Source organism: Mauremys mutica, chromosome 25 (assembly GCF_020497125.1).
Source record: "Mauremys mutica isolate MM-2020 ecotype Southern chromosome 25, ASM2049712v1, whole genome shotgun sequence".
NCBI classification, from domain to species: Eukaryota; Metazoa; Chordata; order Testudines; family Geoemydidae; genus Mauremys; species Mauremys mutica.
Genome location: NC_059096.1, coordinates 1,734,086 through 1,755,100, shown reverse-complemented (window position 1 = coordinate 1,755,100; position 21,015 = coordinate 1,734,086). Strand labels below are relative to the sequence as shown.

General features: G+C 54.2%; 1 protein-coding gene and 1 long non-coding RNA gene across 7 annotated transcripts in view; one reads left to right on the top strand and one right to left on the bottom strand.

The window, feature by feature from the left end:
• Positions 1–6,155, bottom strand: part of ZNF385C (zinc finger protein 385C) — a 181,023-nt gene extending 174,868 nt beyond the window's left edge. For 2 of the 6 annotated variants that reach the window (XM_044999503.1, XM_044999504.1), the window contains exon 1: positions 6,033–6,147. In XM_044999503.1, the coding sequence (XP_044855438.1) occupies positions 6,033–6,147 (115 nt within the window). Of the gene's footprint in view, positions 1–2,221; positions 2,329–2,614; positions 2,675–6,032 lie in introns of those variants that run through there. The other 4 variants (XM_044999506.1, XM_044999508.1, XM_044999505.1 and 1 more) reach the window with 4 other exon arrangements.
• A 7,904-nt stretch (positions 6,156–14,059) lies between these two features.
• Positions 14,060–17,137, top strand: LOC123356329. The gene is made up of 3 exons (XR_006575315.1): positions 14,060–14,243; positions 15,286–15,443; positions 16,921–17,137. It is a non-coding gene; the product is annotated as an uncharacterized LOC123356329 (long non-coding RNA).
• Positions 17,138–21,015: the final 3,878 nt, after the last annotated feature.

The following is a 21,015-nucleotide window of genomic DNA, read 5'->3' as shown; positions in this document are numbered from 1 at the left end:
CTAGACAAACAGAGCCACCACTTGGCTGGACGGCTCCATCTGAAAGCACCTGCAGCCACTCATAAAAAAATAAACGATTGTGCAATTGACTGATGTTATTTGGTGAAGAAACACATGAGCAAGCTGGAAAACGAGGACACAGACTCGTCTGTTTCATGCCTCTTCCATCTAGCACCACCTTCCAGCAGCGCACGGCTATTTTAAGAGACCGCGCCCCATTTGCAAGCATGGAAGCTTATACAGACTATCCAAACCACACACTTAGATGCTCAGATCAGTACCTAGGGTGAAATTAACCCTGTGCAGACACCAAGCACCAGGCCGATAATTACGTAAGTCACCAGTGCTCCAATCCTGCAAAGACTTACTCACATGCCTGACTTTACGCAATGCAACCAGCCCCATCAGCTTCAGAGGGGTGACACACGGTGCGTTAGGTTAAGCACGGGCATAAGACTTGGCAGGCTCAGGTCATCAGAGGCGTTAAGTGGTGCACAGATATTTTGCTAACCCTCGGCCTGGTGTAAATGTCTCCCCATAAGCCCCCTAACACAGCCTCCCATGCTGGGAAACCAGGCCAATAGACCTCACTTGAACCCAGAACCAGAGATTTCACCCCATTTTGCTTGTTAAAAGCTGATGTATTTAAGATAAAGGTTGAATTTCTGTCTCTGGGGAAAAAAAAAAAAGAAAACTCAGCTGCACAACCCCATCAAGCTCTGTGTTCAGATTCGGTGAAAGGATTCATTTTTCCCATTTGACTCTAATACGTTTGGCATTAAGTGCTGACAGTTCTGCCCGGGTGTTCTGCCAAAGATAAATCATAGACATGGAGCTTCTTTTTAAGATACTTAGGATTTACTATTCAGGAAAAGGAAAAGATTTCCAGCCCCACCACTCGCACAATCCCCAGGAAAATTCACAGCAGTAACTACACAGCTATCGAGTGAGTAATAGAATGAACTAAACAACATATTGGAGGACAAGCGGGTCAGAAATCTTCTGGACAGGAGTGACACTCATGGGACTAAGTAATTGCTGATCACCGAAGTTAACAGGCTAGAATCACATTTGGTTCATAATGGGAAATCCACACATACGCAGGCCGAAGCAATGCCCCACTCGTTACCTAAATCACTCATAGAAAACGCTTTCATAAGGACTCAGCAAAAGGCTTTTTCTTTAAAAGCTGAGTACCCCTTGTGGAGAGAGCCAGAAAGCCGAGGCTTGATTTTCTACAGAAACCATTCCATTACTGAATGAAATCTACCGATGGGAGCACCCTCCCAGCCAGCCACCGAACTGCAGGGTACATAGATTACATGACTTTGCATACTTACTGCAGCAGGCTGACAACTTTGCTACTATAACCCAGGACATGGGAGTTGTTATCACAGCAATAAAATCCAGACTGCACAGACGTCACCAACTAACCGCCCTTTTTTGAAGAGAAATGGTTCTTGAAATGAATTACTCACCCAGTGCAACAAGAAAGGTGGTCTAAAGAACCCAATATGTTTTATTTTAAGTTCTTCAAAGCAGGTTTCTCTGCAAAATTCACTTTGTAAAAGAAAGAAAAATAGGAATAAAGTTTGTTCTCCCCTCATGGGCATCTCACACACTTAGAAATAAAAGACCAAGCAACCCAGCAGTGATCTTTAAGGAGACTGGATTCATTCAAATATGCTGAGATTGCAAAAGTTTGTTTCCTTAGAAGAGTGAAAGTTTGCAGGGTTAGGGGTGGAAGGAGCTGGGGAGGGTGGAGGTGTCTCAATGTAGCGAGACGCCTACAAACTCCCGTTTCCTGGGGACCTTGGATATTTCCAGCTGCAAAATGCAAACAAAACAGGAAGCGACAATAAAGCAGGAAAACAACCCGACGCAGCCAAAGGGCTGATTTGCGGACAATGGACCCGATTCTGGTCTCCCGGCCTCGCTCAGCCTGACACCTTTGACTCCAGACGGAGCAGCTCCATCTCCTGGTTTGCGCCAGCGTGTGAGGAAGCCGAATCACGCCTGTTTCTCCAGCCCCAGCCCCTTGTTTGCTGAGATCACGCCAGAGCAAATGGCTCGAAAGCACAGAATCGGAAGGGTCCCACATCACCATCCCGGCTCAGCATCCCGCCCCCTGTGCCGGCCGCCTGGGCTCTGCAGATGGAAGCCCCCTGCCCCACGGACATGCCCCACCTGCAGTCAGGATTTACACGTACACACAACCCACCTGCCTCGCACCCACTGACTGCTGCCCCGGCTCTCCGGTGCGCGCCAGGTGAGCCCCGGCAGCCCGGGAGAGCGCGGGGGCTGGAGCTCCAGCTGCCCTAGTTCGCTTCTCTCCTGTCCTGCTGAGATCGGGGCGCACGCTGCATGCACAGAGCCCCTTCCCCTCGGCTTCCGCCGCGGCAACAACCAGTCCCCCCCCCCCCCGTCCCTGCCCCTGCCCCTGCCCCTGCCCCTCCGAGACCTCTCCCTAATGCTCATTAGTTTAGTTAATGAATCAGCGCTGCCCTTTCCAGCGCACCGCCCTGTGCACAGCTGCTGCTCCTGTCGGGGGGGGGGGTGCACCAGGCAGAGGCCCGGCCGCCCCCCCATGCCCAGCCCCCCGGCCCCCGCTCACCTGGCCAGCCGCTCAGCTGTGCAGCCTGCACCGCTCCGGGCAACATTCTCCCCGCGCGCGCGCGCCCGCCCGCCGCCGCTCGCTCTCGAGAGGGCGCTGGGGCCGGGGGAGCGCGCGCGCGCGCCCGGGGGAAGGAGGCGTGGGGGGAGCAGCTGGTTCTCCAGGGCGGTACCGGCCGGCCACCCCCCCCCCCTTCCGCTGCACGTGGCTCGCTCCGCTGGTTGCACATCAGCGCCCCCGGCCTGCACCCTGCGCCCCCCGGGGCTCCCCACCCCCTGGGTCCAGAGCCGGAGCTGCCTGGATGGGGGGGGGATCCTGGGCTCACAAGGGGGGTTCCCAGGCCCCAGCCCAGCTTGCTGCACCCACCCCCAGCAGCAGGCAGAGCGGCTCAGGCCCCTCTGTCCTGCCTGGGGGGGTGTCTCCTGGGGAAACCAACACGCCCCCCAGGTCCCGGGGAGCAACACGCCCCCCAGCCAGCAAGGGGCCATCCTGCCCCCCTCCGTTCAGACCCGTGCGGAGCACTCGGGCACCTGCCCCGCGAGGGATGTGCCCTTCTGAATTCAACAGGAGCGTAGCCCAGGGCCCCAGACGAGGCCGGGGACGGCCTACAGGCCTCCATGCGGCCACTCCTGCTTCATGCCAGGCAGCTCAAGGGCCCCCTGAACAGGGAGCTGGCGGGAGTGGAACACATCAGAATCCACAACCTTCAGGATGCTGCCACATTCCCTGTTTTATTAGTTACCCAACACCTGATTGGCCTTTGGAACTCACCGCCACAAGTCCTCACGGAGACCAAGAACTTAGCAGGAGTCCAGAAAGAACTGGAGATTGATATGGATAATGAGAACAGCCAGAGCTTTAATTTATAAGGATTTAAAACCAAACACCCACCAGTTCTGGGTTGATATAAACGCTCTTGTTTCAGGTCAAGCCCTGATTGATGGAGGTCAGGAAGAAACTTCCCCTGGGGGCAGGTTATTTCATTGCCGCAGGCTTCCTTCACTGTCTCTGAAGCCACTGGGCATGGCCCCTCTTGGCGAGAAGAGACAGGGCGACACGGTCCTCAGTTCCCCAAAGGACGTCGCAATTTCCTCTACTTTCTGCCGAAACTGGAAGCGGAGCAGGTGTTTCCCTCCCGAAGCAGAAGTGGCTGGGAACGCAGCGGGGTCCGACCGAGCCCGGAGGGGAGGAAGGAGACTGGGCTGGTATTTTTGGAGCAGGGGAAGGCTTGCATTACATACAGTGCGCTGCATCCCTGAGAACTGACACTGCTTGGGTCCCTACCCTCTGCGATTTTCTCTTCCCCTCAGGGCACAATGCTCTCAAGTACCCCAGCTCTGGGCAGCAGCAAGAAACCAAAACCCCCAACCAGAACTTTAGCCGCGGTGACAGGCCTAAGGGGCACAATTGGCAAGAGCTGCAAGCCAGCCATGCTGGGCTCTACAAAGCCACCTTGGCTGGCAGAGCTGTGATCTGGCAGCAGATTGTGTTTCTTATTAGCCTAGTGTAAATGATGGCATTGGGCGCAGGGGCGGGGGGCAGAATTCACCAGCCAGTCACTGGCTGCTGGGGAGGGGGACACAAGCAATTGTGTTGCATTGTTTTGTTACATTTTTTTAAAAAACAACAACACCAGAAGGTGCTAGAGTTTAAGCAGCAGCTTGGCTGCTGGGAACGGCATTGGCAGCAAACGGACTGCAGGGCACCCCCCAGGCAGAGATTTCTTCGCTGCCGTGACGGGGCTTTTGCTAAGCTCAACATCTTTTTAAAGTGGAAAAACCTGTGTTTGATAGCGCAGCAGCAGCTCCTCCCACCCTGAGGCAGGGCCGGGTTGTGCTGGACGCAGTAGAAATGCCCAGAAGACACAGTTCCTGCCCCAAAGAGAACACGTCTGTGCTCTGCACAACACCGCTCAGAGGAGCTCAAAGCTCTTGCCAATGCCTGAGGAAGCCAAGGAGCTGGGCAGCGAGGTGTTATCCCAGGGCACGCCGGCTAGGAGTGCTACTCGCAGTACATGGAGCTCACACACCAGCCTTTAGACGGTTGCTACAGATCGGTGCCAAGACAAAACAGTGCTCGACCCCCCCGTGGAAAGGGATGGCTCAGGCTGCTCTAAGAGACCAGCTCCCACTGGCTTTCGAAGTGGGTCACTCCCCAGGAGAGCTGAGTTTGGGGAATCAGGGCAGGGACAGTCCTGCGTTAGCTGGGAGATGGAAGGGATGACCCAGCCGGGTTATGTCTCGCTTCAGCATCGATTGAGCAAATCTTGCTCTCGGGAACATTGGTGTAACCTCTACTGAAGTCAATGGGGACTAGAATTTGCCCAGGTGACTCTGTGACATGGATCTTGTTCTGCCTAAGGGGAACAAAGAGGCCCCGATCCTGCACTAGGATCTGATTGCAGGATCAGGGCCAGAGCCCAGATTAAAGTGCGGAGCCGCTGCGCTGCTGGGTATCCGTGATTATAAATTACTTTATTTTTTAAGAACCCTCTCTCCATCACCAGAGCATTTATTTGCTATGCTATCTGATTTTACAATGCAGGATTTTCTCTCCCTATAAATAATTACAGACTCTCTAATGGATCTCAAACCTTGCATTACCTGTCAGGAACTTGACAATTACGGCTTAGCCTTCCTCCGCTCTCCAAAAAGCAGGAGATGAGGCCAGGAGGGAGCGTTCCTGCAGTTCTGGCACAGTCTTTCTCCCCTTTAAAGGGCTCTTCAAACATTCATTAACCCTCAGGGATAAGCAAGTATTACCCACATCTTGCAGGTGGGGAAACTGAGGCCTGGAGTGGCAATGTGACTTAATCAAGCCCCTACAGCCAATCAACAGCAGGAATACAATCCCCAGGAGAGCTGCCTAACATCCCCCCTGCTGTAACCACTGGACATACTGTCTCTCGTCCCATTTGAAAGCCACAATCTCCAAGCATTATTAATCTAATGCAAAAATTTCATTGCCACTTTTCTCATCTATGGATGGTTTCACGATATATTTGCCAAGCCTGTGTGCAGAAATTTCTGAATCAAACCAAAACCCTCCCACTCCTGAGCACTTTAGGAAACCCATTAAGACCCAGACCAGGTGTCACTTTGTTTGGCGGACCATTTGCACGGTATCGTGTTGTGAGATTTTTGGTGTGTAGAGAGTTGGATGTGAACACGCTGGAGCAGCACATGCAATACCGAAACCAGCCACTGTCACAGGAATCAGCATTCACTGTGCCACGGAGCTTCACTTTTCTGGGTCTGCCAGGGAGGTAAATAAATGCAATTGCAAGGAATGTGCAAGCCGCATGTTCAAATTTCACAAAATCCGATTGGACTTGGCTGCTGTAATTCACCATCAGGCACAGTCAAGGACAAGCCGGGTTATCAGAGAGGAATGCACAAAGCAGAACAGAATGACATACCTGCTAATCGAATGTCAGAGGAACAGGCACAAACCCTGAACTGCAAAGGAAGCAGGACAGCCCCAGGAAGCATGCTCCGCAGAGCCAGACATACCTGCAGATTATGCTGGAGCATCCCAGCCGGGGGGAAACAGGCCTGTTGAAAAAGAGAATCATGTTGTTGTTGTTTTTTAAAAAGGGGGTTGTTTTCTGTACCCCAAACCAAAAGCCGATACCAGGAAGCCAACAACGGAAGCCACTTAAAGGATGCACCAGTGTCACAGGAGCCCCTTAGGTTCAGTTGCAGGACTGGTGTCTCGCTGACTGAGAAGTGGTGTGCTCCAGGGCAGGACTGCCGCTGACCTCGCACATGCCCTTGGCAAGTCACCGCCCAGCCCCGGTGTGTCTGGTCTGTAGGGCAGCGACTGTCTCTTCCGGTGTGTTTGGACAGGGCCATGGAGCCTCCTGTGCAGGTGGGGACCCACGGTGCTCCCCAGACAGGACCAGAGGCTGGTGGTGTTGGGGAAATGACATCTCAGGGTCCATGGAGAGGTGAGAGGCTCCCTTGGGACTCCCAGGCCTGCCCTGTGCAGTAGAAAGGGATGTCCTGGTGTCTGGCTGGGGAGGGCGATAAGGGGAAACGAGGAAGGAGCCTCATGCTCCCAAGGGCAAATAACCACTGATCTTCCTGGGGATTTAGGAATCCGAGCAGCTCGTCTCCATGTTCTTCTTCCAAAAGCCAGGCAGGAGCCTCCCCAGGACCTGCCAGGGCTCCGTGGAACCCCCTCTTAGGGGACATGCCAGGGACTGGAGCCAGAGCTCGGTAGCAGACAGAGGGGCACCCGTCACACGCACTCACCACCCAGAGCTAAAGGCTGCGCTGGAAACCCTGGGCCCTCGGAGGGTATTTCCAGGGGATCACCAGGGTGAGCTTGAGCTCTGTGTGTGAGCGAGTCACGCTGGGAGATCCTGCGCTGACACTCGGCTCCCGGGGGACTCCCGTCCCGAGGATCAGCCACTCCCCGCCCCCATCCCGGGTACAGAACTTTTACAGCCGCTACATTCTTCAGATCTGGAATCCCGGCCTCTGGCAGCTCCCGAGGCCAACACACGCTCAGGGCTTAAACCCAAGCTTAACACAGGCCAATTTCACCTGGCTCCCACATAATCATCTGAGCTGTTAATTTTATTGTTCTGGAGAGCTCCCTGGGATGCAGGCCATGAGAAGCACAACAGACACGTGGCTCCCATTAACTGGATTCCTGCCTGACCAGGAGATTGACAGAAACTGACTGGCCACCGCACTCCCAGGTAGGAGCCCGAAGCTGGACTGAACAAGAGCACTGACAGAGCACTGACAGAGCACTGCTCTGAGAAAGTCTCTTCTATGGCCGGGATTTTCAGAGGGGCCCAAGCACCCGCTGTCCCCGCCCGATTTTCAGACCTGCTCATCTCTCATTTCAGCCCCAGAATCAGAGGCCAGATTTGTAAATGACCTGAGAGCAGAGAGCGTGGAGCTGGCCCCGGAAGTCTCACCATGGGCGCTTAGGAAACTCTGGCCGCGTATTTCAGTGTCTCGGTGGGTGCTGCGTCTCTGAGACACTGGGCTTGTGCTCCTTGCAAAGCTAAAAGTCATTGTGCTAGTTTCCTATAATCTGCCACCTTTTAAAAATCCAAGTTTTTGATATTCAGACCGGCCTCTAGTGAGGTCTGGGCTAGCTGGAGAAGAACCCAAGAGTCCCCTTGACTCGAGTTTTGGAGGATGATTATTTGTATTATCACAGGAGCTCCGGTTACAGCCCAGGGCTGACTGTGCTGGACACACGCAGAACAGAGACAGCCCCTGCCCCAGCACCTGAGTGTGTAAGTCAGAGTTTACCATCTAAGCACCTTAGTGAAACTAGCCCAGCCCGTGGCGTTTGCTGATTTCCACATGGCAGCGCGGCACCGGGTAGGTTTGGGTTCATACTCCAGCAGAGGGAGGGCTCAACACAAACCTATTTTATTATTTAAATTTGTCAGGAAAACATTTCTATAACATTACTGACTTTGCAGTTCTTTTGCCTGTCTGCTTAATACAGAAAACTTACATATTTGGCCTGAACTAACTCAAATGACCCTTACAATGCTGGACAGTAAACTCTGCACCAAAGGCCTGGGAGGTAGCGACCGCAATAGGATCCATCTCCTCAGTGTCCTCTAATCTTGCTGCTGTCGCCTCTCCTTTTTGCCTCTAGTTCAGCTTGTTCCTATCAAATCATTTGCAGCACAGCCGGCTGAGAACTGACTCCACTAACCCTCTGGGCTCACTGCGGAGATTCCCCAAACTAAACACAATCGTTAAAGTAAAACAAACTCATTTTCCCCAGCTCCTACTTATTGGAATCTCTGCTGCATACAAATGTTGGGAGAAGTTTTACCAAAGGGAGGAACCATTTGGCTCAAAATCCTCTGTTATATTTTTCTTACAAAGCCCCCCCACCCCCTATTTATACTTTTTTTGGCATTAAAAGGAAATAAAATGATTCTATAAAGGCAGAGGAAGGAAAACTATTGCAAGCTTGTATCTGGCGACTCAAACAGCGCGGAGGGCAGTATCTTTGCTGTGCAGCAGTGCAGAGCCAAAAATGGCATCAATTTTTATTCTTAAAAAAATTCTTTTTATTTTGGTTTGTCTTTGCAGGCTCAGCACAAAAGACCCTTTACATTTGGGAACAAGCAGTTGTGTTAAAGCTGAAACTTTATCCTCCCTCTCATGCATGGAGTTATAATAAAAAACCATGTCCAATAAATAAAAACAACTTTCAAACTAGAAGCCGAACTCAGCATTTTAATGGCAGCTGAAAAGTGAGAGATTTTTAAATGTTACACAGTCCCTGCTGACCACAAAAAGTTAAAGGAAAAAAAGGGGGTTTCCTTCACGCAATGCACAATTTGTCCATAGAACTTGTTGCCACAGGTTACCACTGAGCTCAAGAGTTTAGCAGGATTCAGAAAAGCAGAGGACATTTCTATGGGTAACAAGAACATCCAGAATTATCAGAATAAGGATTCTTTAGGACAAGAAAGACCTTCCGAAGGGTTATAAAAAGGGCTCCTTGAAAATTTTCCACTGGAACTTCTTTTGGCTGGAAAATGGCTTTTTGATTAGACGGAAATTGTGGCAGAAATATTTCTCTTTTCATCAAAAATGTTCATTAAAAAATCTCTTTTTTCAGTTTTTGGCAATGTTTTTGAGTTTTTGGTTGCTGACAACTAACATTTTTGGTTTTCAACAAAACTCTGAAAAATGTAAAGACCGTTTTTTGAGAAAAACACATTTTTGTTCTCACTGAAATTTTTCACAGGGAAATACACTCATTTTGCAACCAGCTGTACAGCTAACCACCCTGCTTCAGGGCATGCACTGACATCCCGCTGACAGATTCAGGAGGAAACTCCCCCTAGGGGCAAGTTATCCCATAACTGTGGGGTTCTCTGGCCCTTCCTCTAATGCAGCAGGTGCTGGCCATGGTCGGAGAAAGGGCACTGGCCAAGATGGACTACAGGTCTGTTGCCAAACAGCAATTCTTATCATTCCTGTTTTCCACAGCATCTGCCATCCATGGATCTCAAAGTACTTTACTAGAATGAACTAAGCCAGCTATGAGAGCCTCTCAGAGTCATTGTTGGCATGTCACACACCATGAAACCAAGAAACAGGAAGGTTCAGTGCAAGGTCACACAGCCAGACAGTGCCCTAACCGGGAACAGAACCCAGGAGTCCTGATCCCAGATCTGGACTTTTAACCATCACGAGACTAGAAATGGGTGAGATTTTGCAGGCAAAACATACGCACCTGCCTTTAAAAATTTAGTCCAGACTTCTATACAAACCCAATTAGGGAGCACAATCACGGATCCTCCACAGTGACCTAGGACAGATGGCAAAGAGACAGCGTTTCATTTAAGTCATTCTTTTAAAAAAGCTCCTGATCCCAAAGACTTTTCTCTGCAGAGTCAACGAGTTCCATTGATGAGCAGCGCAAACCTCGGGCCGCCAGGAGGGGGAGAGCCGGGCGGTTTCCTTTCCAGCCCAAGGCTGCTGGAGCACCGAGCGCACATCCACCCTGAGCGGAACATGTGTTCAAACACTGAATCACAGCATTGGTAGAGTCGCAGCTGGGGCTGCCAGCGCAGTACGGTGTGAATGATTCATGAGATACAAATTCCTTTCCCAAGAAGAGCCCTGCAAAGCCGGCTGTGCTCTGTACAAACGGACGCACATGCTCTGCAGCTCAGGTGCTGCCCACTGGGACGCTGCCAGGGAGTCCCAGAGCTCACTTCGCAAAGGGAGCATTTCCATGATGCCCAGACCTGCACCAGAGCCAAACCCGATGCTCGGCCCACACACACCAGGCAGGCTTGCAGCAGGCGGAGGATGCCCGGCTAGAGAAATAACTCACCACGCAGTTTGGAAACTGCTGTCTCCCATGATTTTAATCTGGTGAATTATGATCGAATGCTAAAAGCTTTTACATTTCCAGCTCTTCAGGGCAGGGGCTGTTGAGCAGCTCCCAGTCGTTAACGTGGTCAGACTCTCAGCCCCCCACGAGGGCCGTTATCCCCACGGGACAGGTGGGCCTGAGGCCCCGAGACAGTAAGTGACTTTTGGCCCAGGTTACTGGGGATACCTGTGACACAGCAGATGCTGATGCAGGGCTGGAGTAGCCCAGGGTCGGGTCTCACCCCTGTACCATCCCTCCTCGCAGGCCCCCGCTTGACTACAACTATTAGTAACGTGGTTTGTATTACAGGAACACCCAGTGGTCGGACAGAGAGCAGGGCTCCTCGGGCCAAGCACTGCCCAGACACAGAGTGAGAGACAATCCCTGCCCTGACAAGCCTACCATGGAACTAGACCAGACAGACCCAGGGTGGGAGGGGAAACTGAGGCACGGGGCAGGGACGAGACTTGCCCAAGGTCCCCCAGCAGAGCAGCGGCAGAGACAGGACTGGAACCCAGGTGTCCTGTCAGCTAAGCCAGGCTCCCTCCATCTGCTTGTTTCGAATATTTCAATCAGCCAAAATACACCGAAAACTTTGCTCTTCTTTTTCCAGGCCTCTCTCCGAGGGAAGTGCTGCATTTGCGCCGCCTTGGTATCCCAGCAACGGCCTCCTGGCTGTTCGGGGTATTAAGCCAGGGGCCCCAGATGCAGAGGACGAGTCGCTCCCAGTGCTGAAGAGCTTCCCAGCTCCATACGCTACAACGGCGAGCGAGGGGCCCAAGGTGGCCCAGCGGGTCAGAGCTGGGAAGAGCATGTGACTGTCGGGCCAGACCTCTACCCACTGCACAACCTTGCCTGTTGGCCAGAGTCACTGTTCCAGGCCAGGCAGACCCAGCAGCTGCGCTGGCTCCCGCATTCGACCTGGCCGAGCAGTCCCGACATGCTGCCTCACCCCAGCAGCGGCTGCTAAGCCGGTCATTGCTCGTTGAGCCATCGAGGCGCGGGCGAAAGCTGTGCTGGCAGGGAAGTAAACCCTCGGCAAAGCCCAGCCAGGTTTCACAACCGTTTCAAATCCGGATCCAGGAGGGTTAGCGTCTTTCGAGGAGGGAGAAGGGGGTTGGGCGCAATCCCTTGGGGGGGATTTCATTGCTCAGATAAACCACCATGCCAGGCCGTCCCTTTGCCGTCGCAGGCCAGCCCTGCCCGTCGTGCGGGGCAGCACTGCTCCGTACATGGCCATACCCCCAGTGGGTGTTGGCGAATCAATAGCCCCCGGTTAGAGGCCCGTCTTCGATAGACTCTATTGTCTGCCTTAAGTTACCGCAGCATAACTCTCGCTGTCAGGGCCGGGGCTCAGCTCAGAGGATGGAGAACGAAGCGTCTCAGAGCACTGGGGAAAGTTCTTGGGGAGGGGGTGCCCGGGGAGGGAGGGGCAGGGGCAAGAGGAAACGGAGGGGGCTTGCCATGAGGACTGGAAGGACAGATGACATGATGCAGACAGTCCCTCTGCTGGCAACCCCAGGTTAGAGGTCAAATGCCCTTACACTACCGAACCCGGTTGGCAGAGCACAGCCCTTCACACCCGCCTGGCACTGGTGCAAAGGGCTGGCCAGAGGTACCAGGCAGCAGAGAACAAGGCCCCGGCCCACGAAGGGAAAGGGCCTGATCCTGACGGGAGCCACCGTCCTGTGCAGCAGGATCAGGCCCTTGCAGTGAAACGGGAGGAGACACTCGACCCTTTCAAGGTGAGAACTGCCGGCATCCATCAGGGACGGCGCCGGGCGAATGACATCAATCCTGCTGCCACGCGGGGGGAGCGATAACATCAGCAGCCGATCTATCATCCTTCCCCGTCCCCGCTGACAGCTCCGGCACCTTCCCAGCCGCCGGCACCTCGCCGCAGTCCGCCCTGCTCCCCTGGGCTTCTGAAATCCATCCTCCTGCTCGTCTCCCTGGCAGCCCATCTCGTCAGCACCGGTCACGCCTGCCATGCCCGGGCCAAGCGGCCCTCTCTAGGCCCTGCTCCTGGCTTCCCTGTAGCAGGCGCTTAAACTCCTCAAGTCTCATTGGGGCTGACACCCCTGCTCCCACACTTCTAGTTTGGCACGTGCCCAAGTACTTTGCTGAATCGGGGCCTAGTCTGGAGCTTCTCTCGCATCCACCAAAGCAGCTCCACCACGTGCAGCCCAGATGCCCCCAAGAAAAGCCGGGAATTGAACTTTGCCCTGGGAGCGGTGGGTATCCCAAGCGATTGAGGTCAATGCCAGGAGCGGTGGGTATCCCAAGCGATTGAGGTCAATGCCAGGAGCGGTGGGTATCCCAAGCGATTGAGGTCAATGCCAGGCCCTCGTCTGCTCCGGGATTTTAGCTGCACAGACAGAGCTGAGCTAGAGCAAACCTAGGTGTAGACACGATTCGCAGCAATGCAGCTCCCTCTGGTTTCACACCGCAAAAGAAGAGCTCCGATTGGTCAGCCTGAATCTTCCAGAGCAGCACAAACCAGCGTGCTCTTGCCATCTTCTTAGCGGTATTTCAGTGTTGCATAGATGTGCTATCTGAGATCAGGGCCCCGTCGTGCCGGGCGCCACCCAGACCCCAGCCGAGATCAGAGCCCAGTCGTGCCAGGCGCTGCCCAGACCCCGACCGAGATCAGAGCCCAGTTGTGCCAGACTATTTTTCTCTTTTACTTGTATTTCCTGACTGGGAGGGGCTGAGGAGGCGGAGGGGTGAGGAAAAACACAGATCAAGTCTTGAAATGCTGGGTTAGAAGAGTGCCACTAGAGATGGCCACGCGCCCCCTCTGACATACCGACCCGTACAGAACTCCAGCACGGCAGGCGATGCGAGCCTCCATTACCGCCCAGCCTCCTGGGCACGTAGACACGGCTCTGGCTTTATGAACAGTAAAGGCAGCTGCAGGGCTGGCGCTGGGAAATGGATGATCCGGTGCGAAATGTGGACAAGGACAGAAAATCCTCTCTCTGTCCTCTGCCAGGCAGGAGAGGGCATCGGGGCACCCTCATTAGCATTCATAAAAGCTTCTGGAACCTGACAAGACAACACTGGGGGAGCGTTTCCACACTGACCCCAAACATTTGCATAATCTTAGCGCTCGCATGTATATGTCTCCGTTCGATGAACAAGCGAATGCCCTGACTCCTGACAGACACAGCGATGAAATGAGTGCCGAGCAGGTCAGGACGCATTTTCTGCCAAGGGAAGATGCCTGCTCTGAGGATAACGGACAAATGTCTGGGCTTACGGTGCCTTCCGGATTCAGAAGAAACCCAAGCCGTGCTCAGGGCAAAGGTCTGTGTTTTGTAAGAGGTGTTATAAAAACCAGTATTAATAAACTGCCATTTAGACAGCCCCTTCCACGCCAGGGCTTTGCAGATGATTCTTAATTAAATCTCAGCCCTCCCATGAGGTCCCGTTGTTCACACGAGGAATCCTGGGACACAGGTTTGAAAACAATCATGTGATTAATCGGTAAATTGCCATTGCTCAACTTGTGGGACAATGTAAAACTCTGGAACAATATTAACCAATCAAATTGAGTATGCAAACCACTGTGCCCTGATTGGCTGTTCTGAGCTCCATGATAACTATTTTACCTTCCAGCGCGTCATTTTTTCCTCTTGATCTCTGACTTCACCAGCCCTGCACTAGGAGAGTCCATGGTGCTCAGTCACCATCATGCTGGAGCCACAGAAGGACCCGTCAATGCGAATACTTGAAGCATAAGGTACTGCAGGAGTCACAGACCCTAACCCTTAGACCGCAGTCCTTCCACAAGCCACATTTTCTGCCTGGAAGTAGGCTTGTTATGTGAGATGGAGACGGAGTTACTCACATGAATACATGTTTGCAGGTTCAGGGCTTCAGAGAGGTTTCTAAATGAAACATTTTGCATTGAAAGCAGCCCTTTTGCAAATGGCATTTTTCTGCAAAGCCGTTCAATTGTAACAAGTCTGTGCTCCTGCTGCACAGTGCAGCCCCTGCTACCGACCGGCTCCACTTCTGGCTGCAGACACTAAGACCGGCTCATCTGGTCTCACTCTAAGCCCTCTCTGGGCTGGGCAGGAAAGCAGCTCGGCTGGCCCTGCAGTGTAACTATCAAAATACTATTTGCTAATGGTCCAGAGTGAGCCAAGCAGCCCAGCTCCCGCATGCTGTGAGTTTAGCAGTGCTACAGTGGGACCACTCCCCCAAACAACTTCAAAGGCCAGGCCAGACCCGCCAGCAAACCTGCCTGCTACTGTCATCCGCTGCGATGGGGCTGCTGCCGGGTGCCAGCTCCAGTGATTTGACTGCGACGCTCACGACGTTAGAGCCCAGCTCAGCTTTCGTTGTTTGAAGAGTCAGATTCTGCCCTCCTGGCTGGTGAGAAAAGCTTGTGAATATGAAGCGGGTGCCGAAACCACAACACCAAGGGAAAGAACTGAACAGCTGTTAATTTTAAAAAAATCTAATGATCTTAAGCCAGTTTGATGTGGTTTTGGGGGGGTGATTAATGATTTTTGAACGGTCCTGGTTGATGAGGCCATTACGAGTTGTACCAGCTCCTGCAGGAGCTTGTCCCAGAGGGGAGGTACAAAACGATAAGCAGGAACTGCAAATAAAGCAGCGTCACTTGTGTCCAATGGTTCGTCTTTCCCTGCCACTGCTCTGCTTTTATCAAGACAGTTCTGCACTAGCTCTTAGGCAGGGGCCATTGGTTTGTCCTGGTCCGTGACTGGGCTCCTAAGCGCTCCTGTAATACACCTAATACAGAAACATTGTTTCAGGGGTTCAGCTGATCTCTGACCAGTCTGTGAAGGGGTGTTGAGAACGCGGAGGGGTTCAGAGAAGAGCCTCAGGAATGATGACAGGATTCGAAACCTGCCCTACAGTGACAGACTCCAGGAGCGCAACCTGTTCAGCTTAACAAAAGGAAAGTTAAGGGGTGAGTTGATCAGTCTGTAAGTACTTGCCTGGGGAACAGATAATTAATCATGGGCCCTTCAGTCTGGCAGAGGAAGGTCCCACACAATCCAACAGCTGGAAGTTGAAGCTAGACAAATTCAGACTGGAAATAAGGGGGAAACTTCTAACAGGGAGTGTAATTAACCCTTGGAACAACTTACCAAGCGTCATGGTGGATTCTCCATCACGGGCCAATTTAAAATCAAGATGGGATGTTCTTCTAACAGCTCTGCTCCAGGAATTATTGTGGGGCAGATTTCTGGCCTGTGCTCTGCAGGAGATCAGCCCGGACGATCACAACGGGAATCTATGAAGCTTTTCCCTGAGGGCAGGTTCTCCCATCACCGCTGGGTTCTTTCACCTTGCTCTGATGCAGCTAGGACTGGCAGGATATGGGACTAGGCAGCCCACTGCGCAGGGGGAGGCCATTCCTGCTCCTGTCCCGCAGAAGAGCTCCCTGTGGGCTGGCCCCACGGCTCTCTGCACTTGCGGGTCCACCCGTGCAGATCAGGGCCTGCAAAGGTACCACAGGAGACCTTTGTCCAAACTCCACCAAACCCAACGCAGAAAGTGCATTCCAGTCTCCTCCCACAAGGGGGCAGCATGCGCAGAAAATGCCACAGCGTAACGCACCTGAAATTTAAAGACCCGATTTTTAAAAAATAGAAGGGACAGGGATGTGCAAGTCCTAACTTGATTATTGTGCGCAATGGTCACTGTGTTTTACAGTTCCTCCGGCACTGGTCACCCTGGTGGGTCCCCCCCACCCCTATCAGATGCCCTGGCTATTTTTAGTGAACTCCCCGCCCAGCCTGGGGGACGTGGCGAACTCCCCGCCCAGCATGGAGGACAATGGCGAGCTCCCCACTGACAACGGAGACTGAGCGTCTTTGACAATCTGGCCCCAGTGGCAATCTGGCCCTCAGGACATTTAGCTGTCTGACCCCGTGACTCACCCAAGCTGTCTGTGCAGAGCCAGGAACCTCGCGCTCAGTGCAACGTGCCTTAGCCACCAGTCCTTCCTGCCACTGTCAATGGAAAGCAGAAGACGTCCCCTTTTCATGAATGAAGCATTTCTGTCCACGCTTCTTTGCACTACCCCGACCTCTCGTTGCCCATGCCGGCCACGCCTGCATCACCCAGCCACGAGGCCAAGTCGATCTCTTCCCAGGCCCACACTTAATTCTCACCCACATGCCACTATGCAAACGCCAGGCACAGATCTCCTAATTCTGAAGTCAATACATGAAACACCCTGTGATTGAAAAAAGTGCCCGTACGTCATTGTTAGTGGAGAGACTTCTATTATTTTCCGGAGGTCGTTCTTTCCTTCTGTTGTACCTTTTAATTAAAATCTACAAAAGGCGAGATAACCAGCCCCCTCACATAATTGCAGGGAGTAAATTTTATTGTACTGAAAAGTGGTTTTAATTTTTAATCAACTTTTATTTTTAAAGGAAGAGCAACGCTTTGAAGAAAGCTGTGAGCCCCGGTAACGCTATCAAAGGGCGAGAGAGGAAAACAAGACGGTTTTGTTACATGCTCCCCGTGAAATGGTTATTTCAGGGGAGTTTTGTGCTTCTTGCAACGAGTGCTGAATTGCGCCATCATCATCTGCTGCAGGAGGAAAAATTAAAATGAAACCGATAAGAGGCCCAGCCGCTGCCTTCCGACTTACCTCCAATTAGAAACGAAAGCTCACTGGCACTCTGAAGCTGGAGCTTGATGTCTACATTAATTATAAATAAATTATCTACACTTAACGTTGAAATGAAATCCCAGATAAAGCTTTATATTTAGAAGAGCACCGCATCGGGATATAAATATTTATGCCGGCAGGCTGGACGGACTGGGACTGCTTCCATGTGACGACGCTAGCACAGAATCAGGAGACACACCCGGTCTGCTCCTCTGGGGTTACCTAGGCCTTAGGGGAAGGGCCCGGGAGTTAGTCCCGTGTTAACCTTTGGGGGGACACTGGGGGAGCTACAGGAAGCTGGGGCGAATATTTAGAGGGTAAGTGGGATGATCCAGGTAACTACAGGCTGATTAGTCTCACGACAATCACAGGCAAATTTACAGCAAGGCGGGTAAGGAAGGCTGTGGCCAGGGTTCCCCTTTTCCTCTCCAGAAAACCCTGGGTGCCAAGGCCTGTGGGTGAATTAAGCAGCACACGGGTCCACCAATGTAGCAGCAATGGGGAGGCGCCCCCTTTCCTGCACCCAGGACTAGCTTTCAAGGCTGGCAGCTTCCCGTTCTCCAGCTGCTGAGCTCACTAGCTCATTCCCTCCTTCGGCTGCCCGCAGGTGCCCAGGACGCCTCCCACCTTCGCCACACCCTGCGCCAGAAGGTTTCCAAGGCCAGGTCTGTCTAGAGACACATGGGTGAAATCTGCACCCCTGAGCGACGCAGTTACCCCGACCGCACCCGCAGCGCAGACAGGGCTGTCGCCGGGAGCCTTCTCCCAGCAGCCTGGCTATGGCCTCTCAGGGAAGCGGATCAGCAGTGCCCCGGGAGAAGCCTGGCTCTTGGCACAGCAGCGCTGTCACAGCTTTCCATGCGGACCTGCCCGCCGGGACCGGGATGCTGGTGGCCACAGAGACCCGCTGGAAGCTGGAGGCAATCAGTCAAGGATGAAAGGATGACACGGATTAACACCAATCAACATGGCTCTGGGAAAATAGGTCTCATCAAACAAACTTGCTTCGGTTGTTTGCTGACCTCCCAAGCTGGCTTGAGAAAGGTAACGGTGCTGCCATAACCACCTTCGACAAGGGGCGTCTGCATTAGCCAGCAGGACTCCATGCGTCCTGCCACCCCCAGCTTCGGGGCAGGATCACTCCGCCCCACACTCCAGCACCGCTGGAACCGCCTCCCCGTGCACCGATCGCAGGGAGCAGGCCTGGGGTGCGTGGGAGCATCGGCGGAGAGGGAGCCGAGGACAGGTTGGCTTGACAAGCACCATGTCAGCACCTGGCACTGATGCCATCTGCACTGGGGAGAGACGGGCTCGCGTCTGGGAGGCGAAGCCACGGGGACAGGTCACCTTGGTTATTGGAGGCCCTGAGTTAGGGTCACCGAGGGGTCGGTGCAGCCTGCAGACACAGAGACCCCCATTCACCCCTATGCTGAGGAGAGAAGGGAGGCAGTGGGTGCCACTGCTGGCTGCCCTAACGCGAGCCCCTGTGGGGTACAAAATCATCTGGACATTGTCCCCCCTCCCCCCTACTCTGCCCCCTCCCTCCTGTCTCCTGCACCTGGGGCTGGCTCTGCCCCCCGAGTGCTGTGTACCAGGCAGCCCTGGCATTCGGCAACGTCTCCCCCGGCGCCCTGCACGCAAAGGAACCCCAGACCGAGTGCCCGTGCAGCGCCCCGTGGCTGCTCCTTGCACCGCCCCAGGGCGGGCGTGGGGGTGGCACAGTGACCAGGGTGCTGGGCTTCTCTCGCAGGCGGCTCCTAAAGGGACCAGAGACCTTCCTTCATCTACTTATTTCATTCCAAGCTGAGCCACCCCCGGCATTTGCTGCAATGGGGTTCCCTAACTGTGGTGGGGCAATAGACGGAGCCCCGGGGAGGTCAGGGCCGCGTCTCCCTCGGACAATCAGTAACGCCGGCGACTTCGTTAGAGCTGACCTCCAGCCTGCCCTTCCGTGCTCATCGAGAGCCGGCGGAGCCCTGTTCCCACGGCTAATCCTGGCTCATCTGCCTGATCGGGAGCGCTGCATTCGGATTATTTTTGTCATTGCCAGCTGCCCTGAGAGAGCTCGGGGGAGCGCCGGCTCTTCCAGGGTGCGCCGCAGGGTAGACAGACCCGAGCTTGCTCCAGTCACAGCAGCAGCCCCGCCTGGGAGGGGACCCTGGGTACACACTGGGGCAGCCAGGCCCTGCTCTCGGTACTCCAGCTGGCAGGATCAAAGCTGCAGTCTGCTCTGATGGCAGGACCCACACGGCCGAGACCTGCAGCAAGACCGCAGTGGGGACTAGGGACCGGCCTACCCCCGGTTCACACAGGGTCCTGAGCCCCCTGCCCTTGCCTTATGGCTAACTAGGGACCCCTGGCTGGATGGGACGGGTTCCCGGCTGAGAGGCACCCACAACGCTCCTAGGCAGTGAAACAGGCCAGGCTGGCTCTGGGATCATCCTGTTCTTCTTGTTCCAGGAAAGCCCCTTGGTCAGTGTTGGAAGAAAGCGACTAATTCTTTCCCGGGCTCTGTGCCCGCTCGACCTAGCACCGACCCCCAGCCGAGTCAGCTGCTGCTACTGCTCATGTCGGAGCTGGAGCCTGCCTGCCAAGGGCTTTTGAATGGTATGGCCGGGTCCTTTCTCGGCCCGTGGGCCGGCAGTCAAGCCATCATTTTCTCTGCGTTTGCTTCTCGCTGCTTTCCCACAAAGAGCCCGTTGGTCATTGTTCAAGCCACTGTCATTTGCATGCACAAGGTAACTTCCTATTTGCATATGGGCATATTAGTCATAATTAATTACACTTGCAAATTAAAATCAGCCCATCTCCCTCTCCACCTCCCAAACGCAGGCATGTGTGTGCAGGGTTGGGATTAGCTCTCCCTCGGGTGGCCACTCTCCGGCTGACTGCTCCTTTGCCCAGCGATCAGCCCAGAGTCATGGCAAAGGCGCCTCTGAGCCAGACTCCCACAGTGCGAAGCGACGGCTGCTTTAGGTGCACGGAATGTCTCAGCCATTGTCACTCACCCTTCTCTAACCCGCCCCCAGGAATCCAAGCCTGACAGTGCTGGCGCAATAAGACGGATGCCCATTTTACAGACAGGGAAACTGAGTTGCAGGAAGGATGATTATTGTAGCACCTAAATGCCCCGGCTGAGATCAGGGCCTCGTGCGAGGTGCTGCACAGGCGCGGTGCGACGGGCCCACGTCACAGGGGGAAGCTGGCAGAGCAGGGATCTGGCACTGAGTCTCCAAGGCTGGCACCCTATCCACTGGGCCATCCCTCCTTTCGAGAGGAAGAGACAGGCCTGGCCCTGTGGAACTTAACACCCGGCTGGGCAAGGCAGACAACGGGCAAGAGGGGAAGTGACATGCCCAAGGGTGCCCGGGGGTCAGTGGCAGAGCAAGGACAGAGCTCAGGGCTCCTGCCGCCCAGGGCAGCGTTCTTGCCCCCGTGCTGCCCGGGGATGGGTGCCCCTGGGACGTGGCGCTGTAGAGCAGCACAGGCCTGGTTCCAATGGCACCCCCGGAACTCCTGCCAGGCCTAGGGTGGCGCCCAGCACTAGACCCCCGCCTAGGGGGTGGGCCCCGCTGTGCCAGCCGGCAAAGGGAGCCGCCTGCAAGTGCACCGCACTACCCGCACATCCATTGCTGGGAGCAGGAATCGAACCCATGACCCCTAGATCGAGGAGGCACAGCGCTCAAACCTCTCGAGGGAGACGGTCAGTCAAAACCCGCCGGTGGGTCCTGTGGGGGGAGGGGAAGAGTGACGCTAAGGGGGAAAGCGAGAGGTGCACGGTACATGGTTTGTGGCCTGCACGTCTTGCGACCCCCCCTCTTGTGACAACGCCTCTCTCCCGTCCCGAGCCTCG